Source organism: Balaenoptera borealis (genome assembly GCF_965194805.1).
Source record: "Balaenoptera borealis genome assembly, chromosome: 3".
Taxonomy (NCBI): Eukaryota; Metazoa; Chordata; class Mammalia; order Artiodactyla; family Balaenopteridae; genus Balaenoptera; species Balaenoptera borealis.
The window spans coordinates 15,471,604-15,493,138 of NC_138866.1; the positions used below are offsets into that span (position 1 = coordinate 15,471,604).

The following is a 21,535-nucleotide window of genomic DNA, read 5'->3' on the forward strand; positions in this document are numbered from 1 at the left end:
ACTTAGTTGATGCCTGAGAGCAGTACTTGGCATCCAGTTAGCACTCAAGAAATGTTGTTCATTGTTATGATAAGCACACTGTTCGCTTAGGGAGCCCAGGGGAGGGCCTAGTGAATTCTAGCTTGTGTACGTGACGTCACACACTTTTTCAATGATGGACCTGTTTTGTGTAGCTAATGGATTGTTCTCTTTAAGGAAAGCATAAGGGCTTTGAAGCTAAGGGATACCCTGCCTTTCTTTTTCTGTACCCCTCTGGTACCTGCTCAGTGCTAAGTGCTTTAGAGGCATTCAGTAAATAAGTATTGATGGTGAATTTGTTGGAGAGGAAAGAGAAATGAACCAGATTCCTTTTCACACACACTCAGGGAGTATATAGGCTATGCATCCCCCTCCAACAAACCCGACTGAAGAAGAGATGCTTACTGATGCCGGTTTCAGTGCTACCCTTCCTGGAATGGATGTGGAGGTGGGTGGGGCTGGAGAAATGGAGGCAAAAGGGCAGTAACAGACAGAGGGAATCCCATGGGCAGGAGGGCGTGGGCCTGGGATAGAGCTCCAATCGTCAGTCATTGCCTCGGGAGGAAAAGATGCACCGGCCATGATTCAGCAAAGGAAGAATCCAGAAGGTCTGCTGTTCCATCTGAGCAAGCGGGGGGGTTGTGCATTTCATCTTTGACTGAATTTCACTGGCTGCAACTGCTTACGCAGACATGTCCGTGATATTCCACCACATAGATAGATGCTGGTGAAAGGAAAATCGAAGAATGAAAAAGAATTTATTTTAGCTACGTGCTGGTTGCCTCTCAACTTGCATGTGCTCTTACTAGGTCTTGAACACACAGACCTGTACATATTTTTTATAAAGCATCAAAGAGTTCCAAGGCTTTCCTCCCCAAAGATAAATGGCTCCTCAGATATCAACGAGGGACCCCCCCCCCCCCCCGGAAGACGGGTTTTGCTGTGCTGGTGTTTAGATACTGCGTTCTTGCCACCATGGCTCCACTTAGACTGAACAATGTCCCTTGGGTTGGTTTTTTTCCATTCCTTGGCAGAAATGAATTTTACTGTAGAAAACATCAACAATATTTCTACCTGAGCCTGGGGAATGGTTGAAGGGCTCATGTCAGATTATTATTATTAATATTTGGCTGTCTCTCCATCCACATTCCCCCCCTCCCCCAGCTTCCGTCTCACTGCTGAATAGGCACAAATGAATGTGATGGGCATCTCGCATCGGTCACCAGGACATTCCCTTCTGATTTGATCAATGCTTTGCACTTTAGTTTGAACAATTAGAAACAGGAATCTAGAGCATGCAGTTAAAAAAAAAAGCAAAGGAATTTATGTATGATTTTAAGGATAGGGCACAGAAGCTTCCGTGTGATTTTTTTCAAAATGAATTTTATCAAGGACGGTAACAGAGTTGGCACCAAAACTAACAAGAAAGCAAATATCAACATTTAAAATGAAATGCATGCCATCTAAGTGCCATATGGTGCTCTGGCAGTGTTATTACCACTTTCTTTTTGGCTTTCATCCTTTTCCTTATATCGCTATTTGCTTCTTGTCTCTGCTGCTCTTGAAAAAAGTCTCAGTTGTCCTTAGCCCTTTGATTCTGTATTTCTGGTAGGTGTCTTTCTCTTCTACCTCCCCTTTGGAGGCTTGTCAACCTTTTCTCCAGGGAAGAGGAGGAAGAAGACCTGCCCAGATGGCCGGATAAACATGTGACACCTGCTTTTGGGAGCCTCTACTAGGGGTAGTTGGAGGGTGGATGAGACTGGCCCTGCCTGAAAAATGGGCATGTTGCTTTCTGCCTCTTTTCTAGTTTTTTAATAAATGATCACATGCCTTTAGTTTTAATAATATTTTTAGGAATGTCTTGAATTCAGATTCTCTCCCATTATTAGGGAAACAACAAAAGAAACGAATTCACCAACCAGACTTTGAGAAAAATTCATATTGGTCGAATTTTTAAAAAATGAGTGAAATAGGTGTGGGAGGTTCAGAGGTACAAAATTTTGGTTACAAAATAAATGAGTCATGGAGATGAAATGTACAGCATGGGGAACATAGTCAATAATATTGGAATATATTTGTACGGTGACAGGTGGTAACTAGACTTATCGTGGTGATCATTTTGTAACATATAGAAATGTCGAATCACTATATTGTGCACCTGAAACTGATATAAGTGTTGTAGGTAAACTATGCTTCAAAAAAATTATTAAAAAATTTTTTAAAGCTTTTCACAGTTAACATTCTTTCTTAGAGTAAGATCCTTGATGATCGTGTTTGGGGAGAAATCTCTGCTTTCACCGGGGAAATTCCAAGGGTCTGCGTGTTTGCACCGAAGTGCCACCCTCTTTCATCTCCAGATTTTTGCATGTGATATTTATGGTGCTTCAAACACTGTCCCGTCTTCCTCCTGCTCTCAGCATAGATGTCAGCTCTTCAGGGAGGGTTTTCTGAGTCCTAAATAAGGTCAGCACCTTGTATTCCCATAGCACCTTACATGCCTAGGTAACGTTCATCTCCTTGAATCTGAGTTTCACGTTTGATTCTTGTCACCCCATCAGCCCCGTGAGGACAGGTTTGTCTGCCCGTTCAGCACAGTTTCCAGCGCAGGGCCCAGCACCCACACCTGGGGAAGGAGTGAGTGAGAATGACTAGACTCATACATTTTGATATAGAAAATGCCCTTGAAATCAAAAGTAGTATCGCATGCAAATAAATGTCAATGGGAAAAAAAACCAAACGGCTTTAACCTTTGAGATGCAATTATTTTGATGAAAGGGCAGTCCAGTAGGGGAGCTGTGCCCTGATAATGCTTTTTGCACATGGACTTTTATCTCATCGAGAGACACCTGTAAGTGTGATCTTACAGACTTCTCAAGTCAACCTCAAATACAATGTACAGTTAACTTCCTCAGTGGTTCTCATCCCTGTAATACCCAACACCCCCTTTTAGAGCAACTATTACTGCCCCTTTACTACGTGGAAACGAATTTCATAGGCAGTACAACTTACCTACACACAATTTTCTAGCTACAAGATGAAGGAGGAATAAAAGGAAGGTAATTGGGCTTCCCTGGTGGCGCAGTGGTTGAGAATCTGCCTGCCAATGCAGGGGACACGGGTTCGAGCCCTGGTCTGGGAAGATCCCACATGCCGCGGAGCAACTGGGCCTGTGAGCCACAACTACTGAGCCTGCGCGTCTGGAGCCTGTGCTCCGCAAAAAGAGAGGCTGCGATGGTGAGAGGCCCGCGCACCGCGATGAAGAGTGGCCCCCGCTCGCCGCAACTAGAGAAAGTCCTCGCGCAGAAACGAAGACCCAACACAGCCAAAAATAAATATAAAAATAAATTAAAAAAAAAAAGGAAGGTAATTTATAATAAAATAATCATGTTTTTGTAATAGGTGCTTGGTCATGAATCCCCAGAAGTACTGAAGTAGTGAGACCCTCGCATCTACATGTAGGATGCAGAGGCTGGTCCAGGTGTGTTGTATCAGTGACTAAGCTGCCACAAGGGACTTTCCTGCCAGTGATGGGGTTTTCCAAGATGGAGAACAGCTCTTGGCAAGGTTCCAACTCGTCAAAATTCAGCCTTCTTGCAATTTATGTTGGAGTCACAGTCTTATAAAATTCAGCCTATATTGAAACTGTGCAAAAAATTGTGTGTGTGTGTGTGTGTGTGTGTGTATACCTAAAAGGGAGTTACATTCTCAGCTCAGGTAATTATACATACACATAAATTTTTCTCAGTGGGTTGTTCAAAACTCACAGTAAATTTGGGCTAATCCTCTGCTTTGTGCCACTAACTCTTGTATTATAGGACGTCTAACCAATCTTGTCCTCACCTACTATGTGCCAGGAGACCACAAACACCCTCACAGATTTACCAGTCACCTCCTCAGGTGTTATAAACCGAACGGGGTTATAAAAAAACTTCCAGGAAGCTCCTATGTAACCTTCAGGACTATACATGTATAATTTCTATTCTCGTGTAAATGGCCATGTTCAAAGGTCAAGACTCTCGCCTTGAGGCAGTTCTTGTGCTGTTAATATTCAATTCAATTCAACAAAAGCGTCCTGTGTGCGTGCGTGTGTATGTCCATTGCCTGTGCCTGTCATATATACTCTTATGAGCCACTTACATTAGAAACTCCTGACACTTTATCTCTTGCTGGATGAATAGTTTTAGTTCCTTCATAGAACAGTTTACCTTAAACAGTTGCTCTCATATTTTCCCCAGGTGCCAAGAAAGAGGGAGCAAGTGTAGAAAAACACACGGTGCAGGGCACATGGGATGCAAAGGTAGGGAGACACACATGCAGGAAGACGGCAGTTCGGGGTGAATTGCAAGGAATAAAGACGGCAGGGAAGAGGACACGGTAACTGACAAGGCAGAGGCTTCCTGCAGGAGGTAATGTCGGAATTGTGTTTTGAGGAACGAACAGGACTTTTCCAAGCGTAAAAAAGGGAAGAACATCCTAGCAGATGGAACCACCTTGAAAAAGACACAGAAGCATGGATTGGTGCACTGTTTGGGCACCAGTAAAGGATCCAGTCCCTTTAGAGACTAAGCTGCAAAAATAACTGGAGTTATAGATGAGATGGGATGGCACATCCTTGCCAACAGTGGGGCTCCTCAACAGCTTTGCTCAGGAAGGGGGTTGCCGCATTCTGGAGGGAGGGGAGGTGGCATGGGCAGCAGGCAGGATGCAATTACTGAACTGGAACAAGGCCACATCCTCACAGCTTCCACTGCCACCTCTGGCAACCGTCCCTGGGATTCTGAAGCCTCAGACAAGGCCCATCTCTCTTACTTTACCACAGGGAGTAGCTACTTTTCCTTCTCTCTCCAGTTTTCCCTCAAAGGCATGGTTGTCAACCCCTTCCCGAAAGAAAGAAAGACAAACTGCACAGTTTTCCAGGGCTTCGTGCTATTTCTCTGGGGAACTATTGCAGTGTTTGTGAGCACGGTCGACACTTTCTGTCTTTCCCTTTTCTCCTCCTCTCCCTCTCCCTCTCGTTCTCTCCACCTCTCCTCCTTTTCTTTCATTGTAAAGGTTACAAAAGGAATAGATGGTCGTTGTAGAGACTTTGGAAACACAGAAGGGTACAAAGGAGAAAAAAAAAATCACATGAAAATCCGTTGCCCAAAGAGATCCACCATTAAGACGTTGATAACTGTACTTCTGAGTCTTTTCTCTTTGCATCTTTATGTAGCCTTAATACCTGCTGCTTCACTGGCACCCCAGCAGGCCCCTCCCAGCTGTCTTTTCTTCTAGTACTTGCAGGGCGTATCACTCATGTGTGCCCATATCTGTCCTGACCACAACCTGTGTCCTCCCCCATCAACTCCTCCAGATTACCAATCTTGCCTCTAACCACGGACCCCTCTTGGCAATGCTCCTGGCCCCCTCCTGCAGGTGGCAGACCCCTCTGCCTTGGTTGGTACTTGCTCCTGCCCTGCTGGCCTGGAGGAGGAGGCTGGCACCGCTCTCCCTATAACCCTTCAGCCCAGGAATGGATAGAGCCTCTTCTGTACCACAGCCGAAACTAGCTGCAATTTTTAAGAAGACTTCTCTGAAGATTTAGGAATGTCAGAGAGATATTACCCAAAGCAGTTAAATCACATCTGGTTATAGTTCTGGCTGATCTTGGAGTCCAGAATTCTGGCGGCGGCAGGGGACCCTGTGGGGCTATGTCCCTGACCCACCTCCGAGTGGCTGAAGCCAGTTTTACTCTCACCTCCAGGAGTGGCAGTTTAGCTGAATCAAGAGAAACCAACTATGGCTAAGTTAAGCAAAAAAGAAAAAAATTTTAAAGGCTGTTGTATAGCTCTCACATCCCTGAGGTGGATGGAGACCTATACTTGGAAGGTACCCAGCCGAGAACAATGACCCGTAGAACTAGACCTGAAAGAAGTCACTGCTATGTCTGCCTGGCTCAGACAGCAGCCAGCCCTGCTGACCGCACTGACTCTGGGCCCTGGATGCCGCTACTAGAACCACCCTCGTGAGCACCACTGGGGCTACAGTCCCGGAACGGAGTCAGCATGGCCCATGCCTCTTTCTGCAACACCACTGTGTGCTCACTGCTGCCTGCCCCCTCCCGCTCCCCCCCAGCACCATGGAAGCCCCCATCTGGTCCTATTCAACTCCACCTTGATCAGGGGCAAGTTTCTCCCCTCCACATCTCTACCCCGCTCAGTGTCCAAGCCCCTCAGTCTTTGTTGAAGAGACTTAGGAGGATCCAGAACTCATGAGAGGTGGGCTGTGCACAGGTGGTGAAGCAGGTGGTGGGCTGTGCACAGGTGGTGAAGCAGGTGGTGGGCTGTGCACAGGTGGTGAAGCAGGTGGTGGGCTGTGCACAGGTGGTGAAGCAGGTGGTGCCCACCCTAGGGGAGAGCTCTACAACGAATCCCTTCCTCTCTGCCTCTGGTCCTGCACACTGGAGGTTGTGCTTGGAAGACCCTAGGAAGACTCAGTCCCTCCCTCCTTCCTCCCTTTCCAGGCTGAGTGGCCATTCTGCCCCCTCTCTGTCTCCATCCCTAGCCAAGTCTTATCTAGTCTCTGGGAGATGAAGAAGTGGTTCTGTAAGATGCCTCTGAGAATCATCACCCCTCATTTAGGAATGGCCTTTGGGATGCCAGAGAGAGAAAAGAGAGGGAGGAAAACGCAGAAAAGCTTCAGATGAACACTTCATGATCCACTCTGCCACATCCGCTCAGTTGTGCCTGGTTCAAAGTCTGACTTACGTCTCTCTGGTTTGGGGAGCCTGGGTTGCATGCTTGTGTCCTTGTAGTAGGGAGGCTGGGAAAGTGTGTAGCTGACATTCTTCAGCTTCTGTGCTGGGAGGAGGGAGGTCTCTGCCTTTCACCAAACAAAAGAAGGAGGTTCAGATGATGGGCGGACAAAAAGGAATGACCGGTGTCCTCTAAAGCGGTCATGCCCTGTGATCTGATTCCATCACAACATGATAATCGGGTGGTTAGTTGGCCTTCACCAGCATCACGATGGTCGTGAACAGCACACTGCAGGCTGTGTGTCACCAGGGTGGGTCCAAGTCCATTTTCTAGTCTTTTTTCAACATGAGGAGAACATCAGGAGGCCTGGATGTCTTTTTAAAAAATTGTCTTTGGGGGTCTCCGCTTTTGGTCTTCTGTGGAGAACTGTTCAAATAAAGCATGTGTCTCTGCTAAACACTTTGCAGGATTGAAGTCATCTAAAACTAGATGAGAATACTTCTAGTTTAAAGAGAATACTTTTCTAAAGAAATTATTACCTGCAGAGACACAACTCCTACCTAAGAGTGGACCACTGTTTACTATTTTATCTTATAGAGCATGTGATGTCCACACCTGCTATCATTTGCATAGCTAAACAGCCCAGTCATTTCATGAAAGATGAAGGTATACTTTAGTCATTACATTAAGCTCCATTAAAGGGTTTCTATATAACTTAATTCTCTTAAAAGGAAAAAAATATGCCAATTAACTAACAACCAGGACATTTATTGTGTGTGTTCATTTAGTAATACCAATAGGCTTCTGTCTGGTCATGTCTAATCAAATCCACATTCTTTTTAAAATTTATTTATTTATTTATTTATGGCTGTGTTGGGTCTTTGTTTCTGTGCGAGGGCTTTCTCTAGTTGCGGCGAGCGGGGGCCACTCTTCATCGCGGTGCGCTGGCCTCTCACTATCGCGGACTCTCTTGTTGCAGAGCACAGGCTCCAGACGCGCAGGCTCAGTAATCAAATCCACATTCTAATGAAATCCATTCTAATCAAATTAAAGAACAATGCTACTCTTTAATAATCGTGGAAGAATGATAGATGAATAAACACAGATGAATTATGGATTTATTTGCCCACAATGCATACACACTTGGAACTTGGAATGTCCTTGAGGGATTTGTATAAAATTTGAGTAAGATACAAAGAGGACAAGTCTATCAGGATGTGGAGATACCCACTTTGGATGACTCTGCCATGAGGCTATCAATGAAAATTCTGTCAGGAGCAGGAACCAACCAAAAAAGTACATCAAGTCTGAGTTCCTTAGCACCTCCTTGGCCTCCTTGCAGGGTTGTTTCTCTCCAGCACCAGTGTCCTGCCTTGAATCATTTGCAGTAACCCCCTTTACTACCATGGGTGAATCTTGAGGTATTACATATATATGGACAATATATGGGCGAACAGGACAGGCTAACAGTGCCATGAGTTCTTCCTGTTACACTCTCTCATTCAGTGAATTCTTCCCCCTTCATAGCACTTCTCTCAAGCTGTGATGATATACTTGCTTGTGTGATTATTTAATGTTTGCCTTGCCCCGACTAGCTCTGTGAGGCTGGGGGCCATTCTGTTTCTTCTCACCCGTGGATTTAGCCCTGTAACTGATGGAGAGTAGTGCCTGATAAATACTTATTGAATGAAAGAATAGAAAAGTTATAGGATTCAACTTCACTCACAGCTTGGGAAATATTCTGCTAAAGAAAATTTCTCTGTTCTGGATGCTTCTGTCAAGTTGCCTCAATGCAGGGCTTCCCAGTATAAGATTTATTTCTGGGTGACTTTCTATGAAGCTGTGTTCCATTCTTATTTAAACTTCTCTGTTTCCAGTCTAACTCAAAAGTTCAAGTATATCTCTTTCTCTTCTGTTTTCTTTGTTTCTCAAACAGAGAGGTACAAGCCCAGCTGAAAGCCTTCTAATACCTCCAAAACCATTAAAAAAAAAAAAAATTATTTATTTATTTATTTTTGGCAGCGTTGGGTCTTCATTGCTGTGCGCGGGCTTTCCCTAGTTGCGGTGAGCGGGGTCTACTCTTCGTTGTGGTGCGCGGGCGTCTCATTGCGGTGGCTTCTCTTGCTGCGGGGCATGGGCTCTAGGCGCGTGGGCTTCAGTAGTTGTGGCACGCAGGCTCAGTAGTTGTGGCTCGTGGGCTCTAGAGCGCAGGCTCAGTAGCTGTGGCTCACTGGCTTAGTTACTCCGCGGCATGTGGGATCCTCCCGGACCAGGGCTTGAACCCATGTCCCCTGCATTGGCAGATGGAGTCTTAACCACTGCGCCACCAGGGAAGTCCCCCCAAAATTCTTAAACCATTGTTCCATCTCTGCTTTCTATACCCCAAAGTGTTTTTCTCAATTATGCTCATCCTTCTCAAAGGCTTTCTTAATTTTTCTTGCTTCTCATTGCCTTTTTTTCTCTTGTAGTTCACACATCTTTTCCCTATATGAGTTCTTAATGCTTATTTCATTATTCTTTATAGTTTTATGTGGATGAGCATCCCTATGGGCTTTCATTAAAAATATCTGTCTAAAAAGAAAGAAAGAAGGAAAGAAAGGGTGTAACCATTGGGAAAGGGGTTGCTCACCACTTCCCCGATAAAATTCAGGAATTTTTACAGAGATTGACTCAATAATATCCAGGTGCTTTTTTAGCTGCTGACCTAAATCTGGCTGATCTTGGGGGCTTTCTTCAAATCTTCCAACAGGCAAGATAAATAAGGCCACAGAAAATACATGCTTGTTTGTCACTTATCTTGATTCCTGGACATATAGACAGTCATTCCAGGAAGCCCACCAGAAGCTCACAGATGCCTTCTCTCTGGGCTACTCATACCCAAGGTGAGGGCATTTGAAGGCTTTCTTCTCTCCCATACTTTCTGGGTGCTCTTAGATGCTGGTTCCAGTCAACAGTGACATGGCTAAGAGATGCCAGGAAGGACGAGAAAGAGTAAAGAGCTCCTTGATAAGCCACAGTGGGGCAAGTGAGCATTTTACTTACCTTGTGTGTTAGGCGGCTGCATTATGATCATTGCTCCCCAACTCCACCTCCACCAAAGCCCCCCTCGCCAGACCCTGGGCAAGGTTCTTGTCTCTCCTAGACAGCTCCAGCCAGGACTTGTCTTTCCCAATTCCTTATCTTCTTTTAGGAGAGCATTCTTAGCAGGAGGCCCACTGTAATCTCACTCTTTCTTTTCCCCTTTTGTTACATGTGTTCCTTCCTGGTGAGGGGCCACAATCTAAAGAAGAGAATTTGCCTTCCTTTGAAAAGAACTTGCACCACAGTACGTGGTCTGACTTCCTTCCACCCTTCATAGTGGAATAATTACTGAGCTATCGCCAAATTAAAAAAAAAAAAAGCATGGTAACAGAGTTGAGATGATTGGGGTCTTTGAAAGAACCAAATAAACAGCATCCCCTCTTTCCCACCCAAGGTATGTACCAATTGAGAAATAAGACAAAGGAGATGACAGATTCCAACCTAATGTTACTATGTCCCCTCAACACTGGAGAATTTGGCTTATATTTGTGGAAAAATGGGTTTCCTAATACAACCTGAGAACTAGACAGGAGATCACAAGGGGGTACTTCTTGAGGGCAGCTTGTTCCCGAAAGGAAGAAGAGAGGAAGAGGCTGAGTTCTCAGTTCTTGCATCAGAGTCAGAGGCTGGAGAGAGGCCTGTGTGTTACAGCGTGTGGAGCCCCATGAACAAGGGAAAAAGCAGCAGGGATGGGAAGCAACACTTTTTCTATTCGGGGGCTCTTGTGTCTTGACTACTGTGGACTGTTTGGCCAATGAACTATGACCTTGAACCCTCATTAGCAAAGGGAGGGAGAAGAGTGAGTCTACCTTTCAGCTGTCTGTAGCCTAGTTACTGTAGTATTATTATTATATGCTTGTGTGTATGATGGTGGAGAGGGCATTTTTGGGTGGGAACATTGTTCATGTTGCTGCTGAAATCTGGGTAAAATAAATTTAGAATTTGGATAGGTGAGCAGCTGGGTGTGGCATCTATCAGGATTGCCAGGAGTTACTCTGTTGACGTGGCTCATTAGGAGGTGTCCCCATCCTCCTCTCCTTACCATGGGCCTGCCTTTCATACCTCAGTTAAAGAGAAGGACATTCTTCAGCCACGGTTACAGCTGGGTGTTTCCTCCATTGGTGTCATCACTCATGTGTTGTTCTGATTTCTGGGGCATAGCTAACAAAGATCCAAACATCTTCTATTACAGGTGGCACACTTTTGTATTCCACTTACAATAGCTACAAGAATATTCCTTTCTTCTCTACGAGGCGATATTTTTAATTACTGGAATGTCATTAGGTAATAACTTTGCCTTCAATGGTCAGACCAGGGCTGGGCACCATGGACAGCGCCACAAAGACTGTTTTTGGCCAAAGACTCAGATGTTCCCACCCTGCCCCAGCCAACTAGACTTTGTGTGCATGAGGAAGGAACTTTCTCTCTCTCTTTTTAACTCCTATGTCCCTTGCAACTAGAATAACCCCTGACACGTAAAAGGTTCTTAATAATTATGTGCCGAATGAATTACCTGGTTGAATTTTAAGTGCAAAAAAATCTTGTGTTCCAATAGAGAATTATCTTCAAATGTTAAAAGCCACGGAATTTTTGAACAGAAAACTTTCAAAGATTTTAATTAAACTGTTCCTGGAGTGGAGCAGCTGAGAATTATGATTATTTCTGGATTTTAATTTTTCTTCATCCCAGGTGCACCTATGTTGGCACTTCAGTGATAAAAACAATTTAATTGTATACACCAAAAGCTTTTTCAAAAACTTTGCATGGCCATACCAGCAAAGCACTGAACTGGCCAAAAATCTGTTGGGTGCTGCAACGTGGCTCAGAGTCAAATGTTAGATATAACTTTTTTTTTTTTTTGGTATAGATACTATCCATTTGTGTAATTTGTATCTTTTTTTTTTTTTTTTTGGTATAGATACTATCCTGCTTTTGAGTAGGACATTTTCAGTAGGCTCCACGGAGATTTTACTGCACGATTCTTACTAATGTGTGTTTACAGTATCTCTGCCATGGAGATTATAGGCAAATGGTGTTTAACAGCTCTCCTCCTAGTTCATAGAATTGCTGGTACTACACGGCTATTCGTTGTGATGTTGAAACCACTAGTTAGAATTGGACTTTTAAAAAAGAAATCTTTGTGAAAAACATAATAGTATCAGAAAATAAAGTCACCTCTTTTGTGAGGCAGCTCCTATTATCTTTCCATTTTGAGAAATCATTCTCAGTTCAATTGTATTACCATGGTGATGTGTTTGCATTTCAACAAAACAAAACTGAACCATAAACTAGAGCGCTGCATGTCTAGCTCCTGTCCTAGGGTTTTTATTGCAGTGTCTTTATTATTGAATAAAATCCCCAATGTCCTGGCTAAAAATCACAGCAAATAAACAGTTTCTCAGCCATACACAACAATCTGGATTGCTAATCTCAGAATTCTAAGAAATCTCATAAAAGTGAAAAGAAGAATAGATATTAGGGGTAAAAAATCTAAAAAGAAATAGCCCACAAATGAACAGAAATATACTTGTTCTCTAAAATAAGATTGTGGAAGTAAACAAACAGGGGAAGACCACTATGCTTGATGAGAATTGGATGTGTGGCTTAGCCCTCTGAGGTCTGAAACAAGTAAACACTACCAGAATTGTCAGCACATGCATCCTCTCTCAAAGGAGAGCTCTTAGAGCTGGCTCCCCTGCCTCCCATTTATGAAATGTATTTTGCTCTTTGGAACAATTGCACACAATTTTGACAACTAAAAGAACTGTACAGGAGGTGTGGTTTGAGTTCCTCAAAAATTCCTACAGTTAGTGCCAATCTGACGCGGGAAATAGTATTGCATGATACCATTTGCATAAGGAGAAGGAAAAACCACATCATCTATTCTAATCAAAAAAGTGTGGGGCTTCCCTGGTGGCACAGTGGTTGGGAGTCTGCCTGCCAGTGCAGGGGACATGGGTTCGAGCCCTGGTCTGGGAGGATCCCGCGTGCCGCGGAGCGACTGGGCCCGTGAGCCACAATTACTGAGCCTGCGCGTCTGGAGCTTGTGCTCCGCAACAAGAGAGGCCGCGATAGTGAGAGGCCCGCGCACCGCGATGGAGAGTGGCCCCCGCTCGCCGCAACTGGAGAAAGCCCTCGCACAGAAACGAAGACCCAACACAGCCATAAATAAATTAAAAAAAAAAAAAAAAAAAAGTGTGAAAACAAGATTTGGATAGATATATACAACTATTCTATCACTTCTGCCCAAATATTGTATCAAACCATCTCTTCCCAGATAACAATTTTGTTAGCCTAAAACCACATTAGCTCAGTCAGATCTGGGCTCTCACAAAGCTTTTTGCTAGCTGCTCTGCCTACTGGTAAATAAGCAATGGGATTTTGCCTAGCAACCCCACCATGGAAACACAGCTTGACTCCCTAAGTGGTGGGGGAGTTAGGGGGGGTGGTTCAAGGAACCCAAGGGCTGTGCCTTTCAGGGACCCTCTGCAGCTGGTTCCTGACACCACAACCATTAAAGGCAATTCTTGTCAGTTTCACAAGGATGATGAAAAACTTCGGGGAAATTAATTAAAAGGCAAATAAAAAAGCTTCCAAGATTGTGAGCTGAGACTGTCTGAGAGCTCAGTCCAGAGTCAGCACAAAAGAACCAAGGGAGAATGAGGCCTTTTTTCTTATTGAAAAGGAGGTAATTATAGGAGATAATGTATCCAGGAAGGGAAAACCAGCAGTGACCACCTGAAGCTAAACAAAGATTATCTTAAACCAGATGTGAGGGAACATTCCTCAGTAGCAAAGGGCAACATTAAATCCAGGAATGTCCACATTTAAGGAAAGCCTTGAACTTTTACATCAAAGATGATTGCCAGCAATCATCAAGCATTTAGCAGGCAGTGTGCTGAGCTTTTACACACTTATTTAATCTTCCAAACAATCCTATGAGGTGGATTCTCTTACCTCCATTTTTAGAGGAAGAAACTGATGCACAGAAAAATTGAGACTCTTGCCCAAGGTCACTCAGTCATTTAGCAGCGGGAATGGGATGTGTCTCAAGCAGGTTGCCCCTAGACTCCAAGATTTTAAACACCATTTTACCGTAGTAGTGAATGGGTGCAGAGCTAATGAGGATAAGAAGCCCAGAGATCACTGGATGATGTGTTTGTGGTTCCAGCTTGAAAGCTACAGTTTCAAATGTTCATTTAAGGCAACTGTTCTTTTTTTTTTTTTTTTTTTTAAGTGTCTAGAGGGCAGCAAAAACATGAGTATCCAGAATAACAGATATTGCCAAAATCTTACACCCATATTTCTTCCTTTTATAGTGAAGTATGGGTATACGCGATTTCATACACCTACACACACGCACGCGCATGCAAGGCACTTGATTTCGTAAGTTCCTAAAATACTCTGATGACTAAATTCTCCAAGGATTCTCTGAGAATCACCCTAGGATGTCTGGAAGAAGCAGCCCAGGGACATGTTGGTTGGCTTGGGCAGTGAGAAGTGGTGAAATGTTTACCTTGCAGATAAACTCTCCAACAGATAATGCAATTAAGACTCCACCGTCTAGCCTTTGTTACACACCTTCCTCTCCTCTACCAAACAAATGCTGTCCGGTGCCATCTTCCCTTCTGCCCACCTCCTGGAGCCTGGGAATGTCTCCAGCTTCCTCAGTACATGCTGCTCTCTTTTGCCAATCTCAACCTCATTTGGATTGCAGTTGCATTCGCATCCTAATTTCTGACTTAACTAGTGTCTCACAAACATTTAATTCACTTTAATTTCATCATGCATTTGAGGAGGACGATTTACTGAGGGAGAAAATGATGTTCCCATTGCCGGCAATTAGATTAACTTAATGATCTATGGTAAAAATCTCTTTTTGGGCTTTGGATTTTTGTACATGTTTACAAACAAAGCTAGGCTAATAATAACTAATTTCCTGGATTCTCAGAGGGGCCTTAACTGCCCTCTCTAAGTTCTATAATATCCTATTTGGAAATTCATGAAATGGGTAAAACATTCCTTGTGGTTCTCAGGTAATTTATCTTGTCACAGTACTTGCATTTGTGAAAAAATGGTATTTTCATATGCAGTTTCAAAAATATCAATAAATTATCTTTTTTTTTTTTTTTCTGATGGCTTTTCTGAGGAGATGGGGAGGGAACTATATAAAAGCATGGATCAATTTCTTTTTTCCTGTTCCCACTTTATATACTGAGTACTCTCTTAGGAGTTGGAGAACTTGACTCCTTTTTATAAAGGATTGTATGTCTTTAGCTTTTCCTACGAATATTTAGGGGAATATACTGATCCAGGAACTGGAGTGTAAATAGTGCTGATTGAGATTTGTGCAAATAAATATTCTCCACTATTCCTATCATTTACCTGCCCATTCCATTCTGCCGTCTTGAACATGCCTGGGACTCAGGACCCCAGGCAGTTGGGACGGATGGTTTTGAGGCATGATTACAGAGAAGAGCAGCCTCTCCACTCCTTTTCCAGCTCTTTTGTCCCTTGGCGTTTTCCAGTGAAGAGGTGCTGCTGATGTTTGTCTCCATAAGTCAAGGAGGAAGAGGAGAATGAGAGGAAGGGAAACAGAATCATCATCAACCTTCCTATCTCGGAGACCTAGTCATTGCCTAGCATTTCCTGGTCGAGCCGAGTGGCTGATCATAGAAGAATCTCTCTTGACCATTTCTGTCCTGGGAAACCTGGCTGACGTGACCCTGCTGGGATGAAAGTTTAGGAATTCCTGAACAGTGACAAGATCGCTCAGTGACAAGTTTTTTTTTTTTTTTTTTTAAATATTTATTTATTTATTTATTTATGGCTGTGTTGGGTCTTCGTTTCTGTGCGAGGGCTTTCTCTAGTTGTGGCAAGCGGGGGCCACTCTTCATCGCGGTGCGCGGGCCTCTCACTATCGTGGCCTCTCTTGTTGCGGAGCACAGGCTCCAGATGCGCAGGCTCAGTAATTGTGGCTCACGGGCCTAGTTGCTCCGCGGCATGTGGGATCTTCCCAGACCAGGGCTCGAACCCATGTCCCCTGCATTGGCAGGCGGATTCTCAACCGCTGCGCCACCAGGGAAGCCCAGTGACAAGTTTTTATTCTCAGTCTTCCTTCCGAGAGGGAAATCAGGAAGGCCTGTTCTTCACGGAGGGTAGCCTGGTTTCTTTCCTTAGGGGAGCACTCTGGCAACTTTGAACTGGTGAATCGTTGAGTAACTTGAAAGTCGGTTTCCATCACTGCGCACTGCACTGAGATCACACCAGAATTCGCATCTTGGCTCTGCCCCTATTTAGCAGCATTTTATGCAAGCTCCTTACCCTTGTTGGCTTCTTTTTGCATCTGTAAAATGAGGTGTATGAATGCAAAGTTCTCTCGGTACTCTGGAGGTTCTCTGCTCTCTAAGTTACCGGAAGGCAATGACTAGAAAATAGATCACATGGTGAGGATTTCCATGACGTAAATGTGTACTTTTGCAGAAACTCAATCTAGGCAGTGTACAAAGGTCCAGGCACTCTGGTGTTAAATATATATTTATGATGGTATGTGGCTTTGGTTGAGTAATGGTGCTAGGGTCCCCTGATGATAGTCTCTAATGGCAAATTGGGAGCTTTGAGAAGACCTTAAGGGATTATTCAGTTTAGACACAATGCCAGTGTTGTCTTGAGTGCCATTCAATAGGACACCAGTGTGCCTCTAGTCTATCTCTGGACTCCATGGGCATTATTCTTTTGCTAAACCCCAAGCTAAGTGGGGTTTCTTGCCCAAGGACCCCTAGACCCCCTGAAAACTTCTGAATGTGCATTTGTCTAGGAGAGGGTCCACAGCTTTCATCAGATTCTCACAAAGCTGCCCATGACCAAAGAGAGGTTCAAAGCCACTGATGTTTTTTTCTCTACCTCTGTCTTCCGAATCCAGGGTGATGGAGCTGACTTGCCTATCTTTCTTTCTCTTTTGCTGTTCTTTAGAAAAAGCAAGTGAGTCAGACCAAGATCCGGGTCATCTCAACTATCCTGTTCATCTTGGCCGGCTGTGTTGTGTTTGTGACAATCCCCGCCGTCATTTTCAAATACATTGAGGGGTGGACGGCCCTGGAGTCCATTTACTTTGTGGTGGTCACTCTCACCACGGTTGGCTTTGGTGATTTTGTGGCAGGTAAGCACCCTGGGCATCCCAGTTACCAGGGCCCTGGTGGGGAAGATATTCTGTTGGCAGTGCTTTTCCAAACCGTGAGAAAAGATGCGGGAGAAGCAAATGAAAAAGGCTCAGCCTCACTGCTGCTGTGCCCAGGCTTGTTTCAGACCCGTGGTCCTGTGCGGTGTAAACAACAGCAGGCTGCTGCCTTGAAAGCAAGCCAGCCTCTCCCTCCCCAGGTTGCAGATTGCCCTTATCACCATATGAATTATGAGTGAAATGAATTTCTCTTTGGATTTTGGATTTCTGAATTGTATTAAGGCTCCTTGAATCAATTGATAAAGGCTGTATTCGCAAGTGGCAAATATGAAACTCTGGAGAAATTAGCATAGAGTTTAGTCTGCAGTGATCTGCAGATTAAGCTGCCTGACGCTGAGGCGAGAGCCACGGTCCCTGCAAAAGTTGTCCCGGGCATGTCCGGATGCAAGACTTAAGACTCAGGTGACTACCAGGAACTGAAAACCGCCCCGAGGGAATATAATATTATATATAATATAATGGATTCTGCATGAATGTATATAGGAGAAATAGCCTTCATTGTAAAAATAAATGCCAATGAACTGTGCTTAAGGAAGCAAAAGAAAACCACCATCAAATTCATCTAGGGACTGGGAGCTTGAAAATTGAGATCAGATCTGACATCCTACGTGTACCACTTTCCGAGTGTGGTAGGAAGGCAGGAATAGAAGGAGGAGGCCATCCTTCTCTTTCCTAATGGAATAGTTCTAGGTGGTCAGAGAGTTGATCATTTTCTACTTCAAGAAGTGAACACTCTGACCAAGCAAGTCTATCATAAGTTATACATTTATAGAGGACAGGGATCTCCTCTCCCGGAATCTGGAAAACAGCAAATTCTGGAGAGGGTGTGAAGGCTGGTCAGCAGGTGCATGGGTATCTCCAGGTTAATTCTGGAGTGATTTTGTAGCTCTTCCAACTGGGAAGATGAAGACTGAAGTCCCCTTTGTAGAAAGAGCAGTTTTAATTTTTTCTTCCTTTTTATTGGCTAAGGACTAAGAACTGCAAAGTCAAAGTGATTAAAACTTGTTTACAAAGAGCCCGAGGCCTGGGACCCCACCAATCTGTCCTCATGCACAGTGCTGAACCATTGTGCAGCTCCTCAGCTTGGGCAAGAGGTCACTTGATGCCATTTGATGAGAGGCCTGAAGCTCTGGAAAGACACCACACAGAGAAATGAGGGAAGTAAGAGGACCACTGTCTGGTTAATTCCTTAGCGTCCTCCATAGCTGCACTGTGGGAAAACTCAGCTGAGGTTCCGATCCCAGGTAAACACATGTAACGGCAGCTGCAGTTTAGAGCTATCTCACCAACATCTTTAAGTTCCCCAAAGCATCATTTGCACTCTGTTGTGCTGCACAGCCCCCTGTGCTAACACTGGCCCGTCTGGAGGACTGTCTTCTGGAGGGCACTTATGGTAAACCCTGCTCTCTAACCAAGCGCTCAGTTCCATCTGTCAGTCTGTTCATCTGGGGCACAAATAGCACAGCCTTGGGAATATGAGATTTAAAAAATTACTTGTGATTTAAATTTATTATTTATCCTTATGAGCCACCATGGGCTGTGACCACGTAGCACACACCAGCACTTGACCTGATGTTTACTTACCTGGTAAGGGTGTGACTGCCAGTAGCACTGTTTTTTTTTTTTTTTTTTAATGATCTTTAACAATGGAAGATTTTAATGGAGCAAATGGGCAAATCTACAGATAAACACGGAGAATTGTTAGAATGTTTTAAAGTCTGTTTTTGTTGTAACTGGGTGAGAGAAAATGGACATGTTTTCCCCATGGGTTTTTGATAACGGTGGTTGTACCTGTAAATATGTCTCCCACAGAGTACCTTTTTTTTTTCTTCTAGTTTTTATTTTATATTGGAGCAGAGTTGATTAACAATGTTGTGTTAGTTTCAGGTGTACAGCAAAGTGATTCAGTTGTACGTATACATGTATCTATTCTTTTTCAAATTCTTTTCCCACTTAGGTTATTACAGAATATCGAGCAGGGTTCCCTGCATAACACTGTTTTAATTCCCTTACTCACCGCAGATTACAGAGCCATATTTCCTTTGTCCTGAAGTCTCCGCAGACTCGGGTCTTCTATAATTCACGGTGCTGACTGCAATTGGACCAGGCCCTTCTAAACTGCAGTTTCCAGGGCTTACATAGACCAATCTGAAGAATGCATGCCTTAGAACACTGGAAGTGTGTCACAACCTTTTGGCAATACTTTTAAGAGCAAAAAGGAAGGATGCCCGTCATTTAAAAAGATACATTAACAAGAGCTGATCGTTGCTGTGATTTGACAGGGCATCAATTCAGAAGTATCTATCAGAACATCGATCACCGTGCAGGATCAAGTGCTGGTTTAGTTTGTAGCTGACTCACTTTAGGACAGTCTAACAACATTACAAGCATTTTGGACCCTGACTGGAAGCACACACCGAGTTCTGCATCCCAGGCTAGCAGCTGATAAAGGAACAGGCAGCCTTGTTCGCTAGCGCGCCCTAGTGACAATCTTTTTTGGGTGATGGTGACTTGTGAAGGTAAATATTTATTTTTAGATAGCTCCAAGGAGAAAGCTGCAGAGTTCTCTAGCCTAGCGCAGAGATGAAATGAACCTCAAACCCCACTTAATGTTGCAGAAACTCCAACTGTATCCTAGAGAAAGCTGAGCGGGGAGAGTTGCCTGAAAGGGAAAAACAAGGCAGCTACACCAAACCGAGGGGGGGTTTGCCACAGAGCCCTTTAGCAAAATTTGGAATTCTAATTTTAAGAAGTGGCTGTAGGGCTTCCCTGGTGGCGCAGTGGTTGAGAATCTGCCTGCCAATGCAGGTGACACGGGTTCGAGCCCTGGTCTGGGAAGATCCCATATGCCGCGGAGCGACTAAGCCCGTGAGCCACAATTGCTGAGCCTGCGCGTCTGGAGCCTGTGCTCCGCAATGGGAGAGGCCACGATAGTGAGAGGCCTGCGCACCGCGATGAAGAGTGGCCCCCACTTGCCGCAACTAGAGAAAGCCCTCACACAGAAACGAACACCCAACACAGCCATAAATAAATAAATAAAAATTAAAAAAAAAAAAAAAAGAAGTGGCTGTAGCTATGGAGACCTCGCGGGCGGCGTTGCAAAGTGGGTTTGGTCACCCCGAAAAGAGCCACAAGCCACAGTGCCTGCCCAGCTGCCTTTGGGAGGTATTCTTGATACCATAAGAGCTCAGTATGGATTCAAGGATGCTAGATGAGGTTACGAACATGCCCCAGTGGGAAAGTCCAGTGATCACCCACCATGTGGTACCGTAATTACCAATCCATGGCTCAAGTTGGCTGTCTTAGAAATGGCCACCTGCCTGCTTCAGTGGGCAACGACATCTCACAGGGTGAGAGCAAGGCTGGTAGTTACTTCATGGAGCCTCCTTACTTCTTTAGGAGAGGGGGCTGGGCTTGGAATCCCTTTTGCATGGCTACCTTAGGCAGTGCCTGTAGGAGGCCTTAGAATAAATAGGCTAATTACTTGGAATCATGACTGGTCCTCTCAATGGGACAGCCAGTCAATGCAGTCAGGTAACTAGTCAATTTGGTCTGATGGATTTTTACTTCAATCCCTATTTGTAAAGGGATTGAACTAGCTGGCCTTGAAGGTCCCTTTTCGTTCTAGCGCGGTGATTCTAATTGCTCAGTCTAACTGACCCTATGGATTAACATCATGTAAACACCATCCCTTGGTTAGCATTAAATCACTATTGCTTGGGTCCGAGTCTCAGGAATACCATTAAGTCTAATGTTACTTCCATACGTCTACTCATCTCTTGGTAAATGCATGTGTGCTTAAGAAGGAAATGGTTCCAAGAGTTCCAAACCATTTGGGATTATTTAATGATATTTTATTTTTATTAAATTTAAGGCAGTTTAAGAAAAACTTGACACCTGGGCCTGCTCTGTTGTCCTCTAATTCAAGTCATTCATCGTCAAGCTCAGGTTTAGACTAGGTGGATCAGGTTGGCCACTGAATATTTTTTGTTACGAGTATTATGGTTAGTGGTCAAGATTCAGAGGAAGTTAAGCCACAGGTCAGGCTACTTTAGGGAAGAGACACGTCTTTTCCTTGCCATCCCACCGATGTCACATTGTGTATTACAGCAAGCCTAGTAGCTGTTAGATGGTGATGGATAACATTTCTGCTACACAGACTGGGATATGTTTGCTCTGCGAAGACCATATGCTAGATCCTGGTTAAAGTAACGTTTGGTTGTTTTCAGGGGGAAACGCTGGCATCAATTACCGGGAGTGGTATAAGCCCCTAGTGTGGTTTTGGATCCTTGTTGGCCTTGCCTACTTTGCAGCTGTCCTCAGTATGATCGGAGATTGGCTACGGGTTCTGTCCAAAAAGACAAAAGAAGAGGTAGGACCCCCTTCCAGATTCTATGAATGTTCCTGAGATCAGATAAGCTCGTGTTAAGAATTACCTATCTCTCTTCTATGGGCTAGACTGTGT

The 21,535-nt window shown here is 44.4% G+C and overlaps 1 protein-coding gene across 7 annotated transcripts in view; it reads left to right on the top strand.

Annotated features, from left to right (window-relative positions):
• The window catches only part of KCNK10 (potassium two pore domain channel subfamily K member 10), a 159,272-nt gene that overhangs the window by 115,017 nt on the left and 22,720 nt on the right, over nucleotides 1-21,535 (top strand). For 3 of the 7 annotated variants that reach the window (XM_082383719.1, XM_082383720.1, XM_082383718.1), the window contains exons 5-6: nucleotides 16,806-16,992; nucleotides 21,300-21,442. The exons of 1 other annotated variant lie outside the window; for it this stretch is intronic. In XM_082383719.1, coding sequence (XP_082239845.1) covers nucleotides 16,806-16,992; nucleotides 21,300-21,442 — 330 coding nt within the window. The remainder of the gene's footprint in view (nucleotides 1-16,805; nucleotides 16,993-21,299; nucleotides 21,443-21,535) is intronic. 3 more of the 7 variants (XR_014242230.1, XM_082383721.1, XM_082383722.1) reach the window with 1 other exon arrangement.